This window comes from Myotis davidii, unplaced genomic scaffold (genome assembly GCF_000327345.1).
Source record: "Myotis davidii unplaced genomic scaffold, ASM32734v1 scaffold402, whole genome shotgun sequence".
Lineage (NCBI taxonomy): Eukaryota > Metazoa > Chordata > Mammalia > Chiroptera > Vespertilionidae > Myotis > Myotis davidii.
The window spans coordinates 1,193,256-1,203,851 of NW_006293393.1; the positions used below are offsets into that span (position 1 = coordinate 1,193,256).

At 38.3% G+C, this 10,596-nt stretch overlaps 1 protein-coding gene across 1 annotated transcript; it reads right to left on the bottom strand.

Moving 5' to 3' along the window:
- Positions 1 to 5,386: 5,386 nt before the first annotated feature.
- AVPR1A (arginine vasopressin receptor 1A) lies at positions 5,387 to 10,587 on the bottom strand. The gene is made up of 2 exons (XM_006767133.1): positions 9,651 to 10,587; positions 5,387 to 7,013 (listed from the first exon to the last, which is right to left on the bottom strand). Exons 1-2 carry the CDS (start codon positions 10,555 to 10,557, stop codon positions 6,727 to 6,729), a joined length of 1,194 nt encoding a protein of 397 aa, XP_006767196.1. The 5' UTR covers positions 10,558 to 10,587; the 3' UTR covers positions 5,387 to 6,726.
- Positions 10,588 to 10,596: the final 9 nt, after the last annotated feature.

Consider the following 10,596-nt stretch of genomic DNA (forward strand, 5'->3'; position numbering starts at 1 on the left):
TGTGCACCTATGGGAATACAGGGCAATCCAACCCGGAGAAACATCAATTGTACGAAAGTTACACAAATGATTAAAAGGGCAAAATCTGAACGATTTAGGCACCCTCCATGTTTCAAAACCAGTATAAAAGAAATGAAGAAAAACAGCTGAATTTAAAAGCTCAATGCAATTTTTGTTCGTTGATCTAGGAAAAAAACAGCATTCCTTCTGGAATGAGAATGGCTCTTCTACTTGAGGAAAACACCTTTAAAGACAATGAGCTGTTTTGAAAGGCATAGTCTAAATGAGAGTGTTTTAGCCAAATAAAAGTTAAATAGTTCTACAAAACCAAGTGGAGGAAATGTTATTTTCTGACAGTTGGGAAAACAAGGGATTTGAGAGAAGGATTGAAAAAGATAGCAGCCAGCAAGGTCCTAAAGGGAAGAATAAGTAGAGATTAACCCTCCTTAGAAGAGATGACCATGAACCTCTAGGGGAGTGCATATGAATCACTGTCTCTTCTGAGGCATAATCTAAGCCCTCACACCAGACCCCCAACCTTTAGGGGACCCCATTCATCAGAATTGTTGGAAGAAAGGTGGGAGGAGAATGAATGAAGAAGAGTAGTCCCAAGAAGTAAACTAATGGGCTGTGGATTCAGAATTCAACAGAAGCAGGGATTAGAAATAATCCTCGGGATTCCTCTTAAATCTAGGGAAAAACACAGACTTTGCTTTGCTTTTCCAACTGCTAATCATAATATGTGTGTGTTAATATCTTCATTAATTTCATTAATTAACCAAATATTATAGACTGCTGCTACTATATGAAGATGCAAAGATAAAGAGGAAGTACTTCCTATTTTTAAGATAAACACAATTACGATTATTGTGGAGAAGACAGACCAATAAACCAACACTGCAATCATTTTGGTATGTCATAGTGTAGATATTGAGAGGGCATTTGAAAAGAAGAGAGAAAATGTTTAGCTCTAGAGATTAAGGAGGGTTAAAGGTAGAGAATGAATGAATTAATAAATCCTACACTAGTGCATTTCTTTTATTAAAATACTAGAGGCCCATTGCAGGAAGATTCCTGCAAGAATAGGGCTTCGCTCCCATCTCTGCCACTCCTCCCCCACCCTCTCGGCCACTCCTACCCTGCCCTTCTCTGCCACTCCTACCCCACCCTTCTCTGCTGCTTCCCTCCCTCCCATCTCTGCCGCTTCTCTCCCGCCTGTCTCCGCTACCTCGGCTCTGTTGCTTGGCTTCCTTCTAAGGTGTCTTCAGTCTTCGCTCCCAGCTGGTATATGCAAATTAGCCACCATCTTTGTTGGCGGTTAATTTGCATATCGCTTTGATTAGCCAGTGGTGGATGTAGTGAAGGTACAGTCAATTTGCATCTTTGTCTATTATTAGATAGGATAGTTTTATTGATTTCAGAGAGGAAGGGAGAGGGAGAGAGATAGAAACATCAATGATGAGAGAGAATCATTGATGGGCTGCCTCCTGCACACCCCCTACTGGGGATTGAGTCTCAAACCCAAGCATGTGTCCTGACTGGTAATCTAACTGCAACCGCCTGGTTCATAGATAGATACTCAACCACTGAGCCACACTGACCAGGCCACTAGTGCATTTCTTTATATGAGTATCTTCTGGTATACAATGGAACTATTAGTTCAATTTTACCTGATTGATAGGACCTTTTAAAAACATGTTTTGGTAGAAATCTTGTTTATGCTTAAGCATTTACAAGTCTTTTAAAATAACAGTGAGTTCTAGAATAACAGTATTTTAAAATAGAGACTTCAAATTCCCTTTCTTCCATTCTGGGCATTCACTGTTTCTAGAATTTAAGCCAAACCCAAAATAAGCCTTTTAGTCCATGCTACTAGGGTTTAACTTGTCAAAGAAAAAAAAATAAATGGAAACTTAATGTGATTTGAATTTATTAGTACATAGGGTAAAGAATTCCAATTTTAAAGACTATGAGACAGGAAAGAGATTTGATATATGAGCCCAGAATTCAGTCTCAAACTTCTAGAGGCAAATAGACAGAGATGACATTTTTAGGCTAGGATGACATACCTGACCTCAGTTAACTGATTATTTTGGTTGTCTTAATACAAACTAAAATACAATTAATTTGCTTTCATTATTGTAATTTATTGAAAATGGAATTATGAAGTTTTATCTGTTCTGGATACAGTTAAAGAATATAAGCAGGAACATCTTTGTATTCAAATGTAAAGCTATCAATAGCTACCAGCTGTAAAGCATTTAAGTTTATCAAAATCAGCATAATAACTTGAAATATATTTCATTATTAAACTAAGTTGTAAAAAAATTATTTCAAACAACTTTGAGATTTAGTTTTATTTGTAGAATCAAGCCAATACACAGTAAAATTAAGAAATAAATTCACCACTTATTTCAATATAATGCCACAAGACATTTTTTCAGTAAAGGACCAAATATTAGGTACAATGCAAAACATTTCAACATCCATCAAAACCAGAACCATACAATTTCCTCAAGAATACACATTGAAATTCATCTATCTATAATAATAGAAGTGTAATATGCAAATCGACTGAACGGCCGAACAGCAGAACAACCGTCTGGACGACCTTCTGGACGAAGCCGGGGCTGTGAGGGCCAAAGCAGCTGGGGCTGCGAAGGCCTACTCTTGCATGAATTTTGTACATTGGGCCTCTAGTAATAGCATAATAAGCTAGGGGATATAGAACATTTGAATAATAGTTCCCAAAATAAAATACTAAATATACAACATTAATTCTTAATACATTTGTTATAATAAGGAGCTAATACATCATAGAATATGTCATAAATCCCATGATATAAATATAACTACCTTCATGTGTGGAAATGCTAATTATTTCATATGAATAATAATTAATAATTATTCTGATATTACTATCAGATTTATTCTCGAAGTTTCTTTTCTGTATTTCCTAATTTGACCCTGCGACACAAAAATATTTAACTCGCTCCATGACACTTTGTTTTTATTTGGAATATAATCAATGTAAAAAGATGTGATGTGAGTTTATATTATATAAAATAAAAAAGTAAATAATGGCATTTAATATTGAGCCATAATATATATATTTTTGATATGACATACGATAGATAAAATATATTTTTATTCATGATAAATTACTATATCTAAAAATTGATTTAGAACAATATTTTTCAAATGCTTTGGCAGGCAATGAAATCACACAATTTGTGTGACACAGCCATTTCAGTTGCCTTGAGAACATAACTCTTCTTATGAGTAGGACTTAAATTTTTGCTCAAATTTGAATAAAGAATTATTCTCTAATAGTTATTGTTCTGTGTTACTCATGATTCCGGTGCTGCTGAGGACACTGAGTGTGCTAAAAGGGCCACAGGAAAGGAGAGAGAGGAAGTGGGGAATGGCTGCTTCCGCACCCGCTGGGCTAGCATCCCAGCTGCCCTGCCTGGGCTTACTTTAAATAGAGCCGTTGCCTCCAGAATGAAAATCCATTAGGGCTCAGTTTACGTGGACTGAAAGGAGACTTATCTTTGATATCCAGGGTGAAGCTGGGCTCGATGTCTCCCTAGATAGCTCCAATTATGCTTTCGTGGTAGAGAAAACTCTGAAGCTATAATAATTTAAAGCTCTGAGTGTCCAATTACATTACAAAAATGTATGTTTTAGAATCTAAAGTTTATAAAATTTTAATATAATTGGATTGCTTTACTTGTGCTATACCAGATTAAAGTTGTGTTTTTTAATCACCAATGGTTTGTCCATTCTAAGAACTGTGATATGTTTAGGAGGGTACTGCATGTTATTAGGACTACTTGATTTTTCTTTTTCCCTTTAAAAACCACACCCTTCCCTCAATCATGGTTAAAGACTGCTTTGAAGAAATTCTGTATGTATGGCAAGTATATAATTAACCGTCGAATTTCACTAATTTTCTTCACAGTTAGGTTCCAAATGATATTTTAGTATAAAAGCTGAGTAGTTTTATACCTTGAAAACACATGTCCAAAAATTAATCCATTAAGTACATTATATACTTTAAAATGTTATTTTTTCGTCATCAACTAATATTTATCACATGCCCAGTGGACAATATCACCAGTTTCTTCCTGCAGGTGATTATCTATCAGTCATTTCCCCATATCCACATAGATACATTAATATGGTGTACTTGCAGGATCTCCCTCCAGATAACTCTGCAAAATAAAAGAAGGTGGTACAACACATTTATTCTTAACTACAAGCCTAAACCTCAGAGAATAAGACCACATACTTGCTTAGTGCAGAACTAGCACTGGATCTTCTGGGTCTCCCCAGCATTTGTTCTGTATCTCATCTCATGTATTTAAAAGGAGAAAACATGGCTGGGTAGGTTGATATGCACCTGATTTGATAGATGTACCTAGAAGTAAAATTGAAACTGAATTGTTTTATATTTGGCAGTCTATACAAGAATCATGAAGTTATTCTTTTGCAACTAGATTTAGAAAAAAGAAGTGGATTCATCTTTTATCCAACCCAAAGGATTTCGTTTTTGAATTATCAAAGAGAAGGTGTCGAAAAGCTGACAATGTTACAGAGAGCAGGGTTACTGAGATGCTGCCATGCCTCAACTAATAAAGAATTAATTTAATTGATACCTCATATTGGAGGGTACCCTTTAAGAAACATATTTTTTTATTTTTGAAAAGCAGACTTCTAAGACCTAAGGGCCTACTATCCATAGAACATTTGCAAACTTCTTTTTAAGGCATATCAATCCAGGGAGTAAAAGGCCTGAGAATTTGGAGAGGCAAGAAAATGAAGAGGAGTGAAGTTGCTGGGTTCAGGTTCTCACAGAGCAATCCAGTCCTCAGTTTCTTATCTAGAGTTATTTAATAATAATAATAACAACAATAATAATAATAATACCACCAACAATACTATTAAAATAACTATTACTTCCTTTAAGAGATGCCAAATATTTATGATGTATCCTCAAATTATTGCATGGTTTCTAAGAAGGAAAAGGAGCCAAACTAGCCAGAATAAACCCACTGAGTTCCATTAATTAAAAAAAAAAGCAGTAACAGCTGCCAAGTAGTGTTGTGATTTATCTCTGTTTGGAAATGAAAGAAGCTGATGCTCTCGGCTGGCTTTGATTTACCTGCACTCAAAGGAAAGCAAGTCCTGTCTTTAAAGTTGGAAACAGTTAGGCAGAAGTCAGGCTCAGCAATGCTGGCAGTGCTTTCCAATGAATCAGCGAAGCTATATTTAAGTTTCAGGATTTTATATCCCAGACATGAAACCAACAAATTCTGGTTAATGAAAAGTAAACAAAAAGGCTGAGAGATTCTCAAGGCCCCAAGACTATAATAAAACAACATTTGTATAGCACTTGGCAGTTTATTTATGAAGATCTTTTACACACTTATTTCATTTAGTCCTCACAGTGGCTCTGTGAGGAGAGTTATCAACTCCATTGTATAGCCAAGGACATAGAGGCTTTATGTATTTTTAAAGACTTTGCCTAAAGTCATGCATTTAACAATGAAGAAAACCAGAGGAGGTACAGAGCAGTTTTTTTTATTTTTTCTATCTCCCTCTGCATCCTGGTAGAAACCCTGCCTTTCTTCTATCCACACTGTTAAAAGGGTGGGAGATGGGAAGGAAAAACCAAGTTATTTTTAATTAAATGCTAGGGGACATTATATGTCTCGAGTCACTCTTTAGCAGACTTTCTTATCTATGAGTCTGGAATCCCCAACTGTAAAGCAATGATCATGTTAATATCTAGCAAACCGTTTTGTAAAAGGGTATTGACCAATGGCAGTGTTATAGTTTGACACTGGTCAAAACATGTTTACACTGTTCTAGAGAAAGTCTGCATAGTACCCTGGGCAATCCGCTTCTACTTTTCTAATAAAACTGAGTATTCCTGATACAACTGTGAATTTAGAACAACCTTGCAGGAGAAGAAAAGTATTATCAGTGAGTTGACACGTTTTTCTAACCTTCTGCATCTTAGTCCATTGGCATTTCACAACCAATAAAGCACCGAGGAACCAAAAGGAGGGAACTGACAGTTCTAAACTTCCTGTTTTGGAATTTTAGGTGATTTATAGCTTCTAATAAAACTTTCTTCTTTCCACTCTGAACCAGACACGCCCCTGCTCATGCTTCTCCAAGGCGCCATCCCATCTCTAGGCCACTGGTTGAGGCCGCATTTTCTGATGTATAAATTGATTTTATTGAATGGAAACAATTTCTTTGATGTCTTTTCTGATTTGTTTCCAACTCTAACGCTGATGGATGGTGAGCTCACTTTGTTCAGAAATAAGGCCCCTACATTATATGACTTCTAAACCAATCAAACCTTAGTTATATCAGAAGTAAAAAGAGAAGAAACCAACAATAAAATATAACGTCAGGATGGTCAAGATTTTTCCTTTAGAAACATCTGTGATATTTCCTTCAGGAACTTGTTATATTCTGGGAATTAGGCCTGACCATTTTAGTGTAGCATGTTTTTATTATCATTCTGTATAAACCAATTCATAGCATTTGGTCATAGCAATATGAAAATGCAACCAGAAACACAGTCTTATACCCAACAAATTGACATATGCTTATTTGATATAGTTCATTTGTTCTCAAGATTGTGAGCCGGATTCAGCCAATGGGCAAGAAAGTCTGTCCCAAGAGTCAGTTGCATGAATGAGGGGCTCAGGTTGAAACAGGAATAAATTTTATGAACTTGGAAGATTTAGGTGAGTCCTTCCAAGCACCCACACTGTTTGTCGGGCTCCGGTTGATAGTGTAAGAAGTCTGTCTTCTGCTCATACTGTCAGAATCTTCTTTGTTGAATGCTTGCTTCATGTTGTGGCAGCACAGGAAGCTTTGGACACAGTCTTGCAGGAGATGGCCACTAAAAAACATGTATATCCAGGGGTTGCAGCAACTATTCAAGGAAGCCAGCAATGCAGGGATGGTGATGGCTGGGTTTTCCGAATCTAGGGAAATCATAAGCAGAGATTATTCAAATAGTCAAATGCAAGCAAAAAAAATTATTTTCCTATTGACTAATGAAGGTAGGAAAGATTTGTGGGTTAATATAGAAAATGAAGACTTTTGTTTATCAAGCCGGGAAATAGGTGGTATATGGAAATTGCTTGGCTATAAAATATTTTTGTAAGGAAAATGCCTTGAAATGAATTCAGATATTTAAAAACACTGTTAAAATGTTTAAGTAGAATAAGTAAGTGGGATTTTTAAGAGGTTAAGAATATTAAGTAACTTATTTTTTAGAAGTTTGTATCCTTTGTTCTAGTACTAGCATGTGCTAAAGGACACAGCACTTACAGAACTGCTTCAATTGCGATGAAATTTCCAGAGTCTATAACCATATACATCAAATTGTATTCATCCCAATAACTCAGGCAGAAGTATGACTGACATCCTGCACCATGTTTAGTAGTTTTAAATTTTAAATATTAAAAAATATTCTTGTAATAACAAAACTATACAGAAGGGGACAGTTGAAATAGGTCCCTGAAGGATGCAATATTTAGTTTGTTGTGTGGTTTTTTGTGTTTTTTTGGTTAATTAGAAAATTCTTTTAATTTAAAAAGAAAACCTTCTTTGATTGTGGTTTAAAAATTAAATTATATTAAGAACAGTTGAATTAGGAAATTCCAACAGGCTTTTGAAACATTTTATGTTAGTTTGCCCTATTAAACTGCATACGTATTATAATCTTTCACTTTCACACTAGAACAATAGATAATATGCCTTTTCTGAAGATAACAATAATTATCAAGCACTGACTTTCCCTTGATTATAAAACACAAGCCTGTGTCTTCTCACTCATGCTATGCCAGAATAAATTACATGTTATTTAATCATACTTTGTGCTAAGATGCTATACTTTTAAAGGTGGTCATTATCCATGGCTAAGAATATTCAAAAAAGAATGGAAATCATACTTCCATATAAGTGAAGAATATTTTAGTAATCATGTCTAAATTCCTATAAGTAATTATTAGGCTGATTTTTTATTTGATTGGCAATAATTAGGCTGCTAAGACCAAGCAAGACAAGAAATGGTAAACCAAAAATGTAGCATTTATGTTGTATTTTTCATCAGTAACATTATAGTCATGCATGAATTTTCATTTCTTTGAATTAAGTTCACGCTCAAATATTTAATTTGCACATATAAATTCCGCAGTATTTCACATATACTCCCTAGTGAATCCCAAATAACAAGAAGACAGTTCTTCCCAGATACCCATTTCTCAACTACAGTTGTTGGTAACATTCCTGTAATAGAGTTCTTTTGCAACTTTTTTTCTTACTAAAAGGAAATATATTTTTCAAGATACAATATTAAATCATTTCTTTTGGGGTACATTCTAGTGAAGTTAGTTTTTCTAGTTTGTGAAGGAATTAAAATCAAACAAGCTAGTATGCACGAAGAGGTGTATAGCTGTATGGTCTTTTATTGCTGAAAGACTAATTAATTAACTTAACAAATTTAGAGTTTATTAATAATTGTACTTTGAAATCGCCCCCAAAGATTGTTCAAGTAGTTGTTAGAAAAGGATTATAAGAATTGGAGTACTAGCTAAATGCCAAATTAGAATTATTGACTTCCTAAGACTCCTTTTTTCAGAAAAAAAATGTACATTTTAGTCTTGCCACAAAATGTCTTTATTAATTGTGATACTTTTTACAAGCTAACAAAAAGCAGTTGTGACAGTAAAAAGATTTCCTTAAATCCAATAGATTTGAAAGCAGGGTACTTAACATAGAGGTTAATGATTGGCAAAAAGTCATTCATATATGCATTGCCCAAAGACACAAAAAACTGTGCAAATGGGGGCAAATGGAGGGCATCTGTAATAGTGTCCACAATTAAAAACAACAACAATAAAAGTTTAGCTTGGTTTCTGGATTCAAAATCAACACATAGCAACAATCTATCTATAATCAGCAGCAACCAGTTAGAATGTAATTAAAAAATAAACTTACTGTAGCATTAACAAACTTCCTAGCATAAAACTCCTAGGAAGAGATCTAACACGTGAAGGCCTTTATGGAGGGGGATTATTCAAGTTTATTGAGAAAAAGGAAGTCATCCTGTCTTGGAGTTGTGTAGCTCACTTTAGGGCATGGTTTCTGGATTTGTGGTCCCGGGATCACTGCAAGCTACAAATGCAGATCCCTGGGCCCCATTCCAGAGCTACTGAATCAAAACGTCTGAGGTGGGGACCCCAGGAATATGCCCTGTTGAGAATTTCACCCAAGGTGTAATTCTCATGCACACAGAAATTTAAGAAAAACTGTCCCAGGTCAGTGGTCAGCAAACTCATTAGTCAACAGAGCCAAATATCAACAGTACAACAACTGAAATTTCTTCTGAGAGCCAAATTTTTTAAACTTAAACTATATAGGTAGGTACATTGTTATTAACTTAATTAGGGTGCGCCTAAGGCTTAGGAAGAGCCACACTCAAGGGGCCAAAGAGCCGCATGTGGCTGGCGAGCCCAGTTTGCCTAGGACCTAGGGGATATTATGAAAAGAACCCCCCCGCCCCGCCCCGTCAGGACTCCATCCCAGCACCTTCCTCCACGGTCCCCGACACCTACCGGCCCAGGGCAACTTCTCATCCCAGACGGACCACATCTGGACGACGAAGAAGGGCGTCCAGCAAACGATGTAAGCCGTCACGATCACGAAGGTCATCTTCACCGTGCGGATCTTGGCGCGCGAGATGATCTTCACGCTGCTGACACAGGGCTCGAGCAGGAGCCCGTTGTGGAAGGCGCCGCCAGTGCCCTGGGCGCCCTTGCCCTCGCGGGGCACCGTCTTCCCGCGGACGTTGCGCCAGATGTGGTAGCAGATGAAGCCGTAACAGGTGCTCAGGATGATCACCGGCACCACGAAGATGCCGCTGGTCATCCAGGTCACATAGGCGCGGGGACCCCAGGGCTGGATGAAGCTGGCCCAGCAGTCGCAGACCTTGGTGACGTTGTCCACCTCGACCACGGAGAAGACGAAGTACTGCGGCGTGCTCAGCACGAAGCTCAGCGCCCAGGCGGCGGCGATCATGAGGCGCGAGCGGCGCGCGGGCTGCTGCAGCGTCTTCAGCGGGTGGCACACGGCGATGTAGCGGTCCGCGGTCATGACCACCAGCATGTACGCCGACACGAACATGACGAACACCTGCAGGTGCTTCACCACGCGGCACAGCCCGTCGGGTCCCCGGAACCGGTGGGTGATTTCCCAGCACATCTGCGGCAGCACCTGGAAGAAAGCCACAGCCAGGTCGGCCAGGCTCAGGTGGCGAATGAAGAGGTGCATGCGGGACGTCTTGCGGGGCGTGCGGTGCAGCGCCAGCAGCACGCTACTGTTCCCCAGCACGGCCACCACGAAAATCACGGCTAGCACAGCGACCTCCGCCTTGGCCAGCTCCTCGTCGCGCCCGTCCCTCGGCGGACCCCCGCCTTCCCGAGTGGCGTTGTCCCCGCTGGAGTTGCCTCTGGCGAAACGCATCCTGTCCGGGCAGCGGCGCCTCGACCTCCGCGGAGGAGG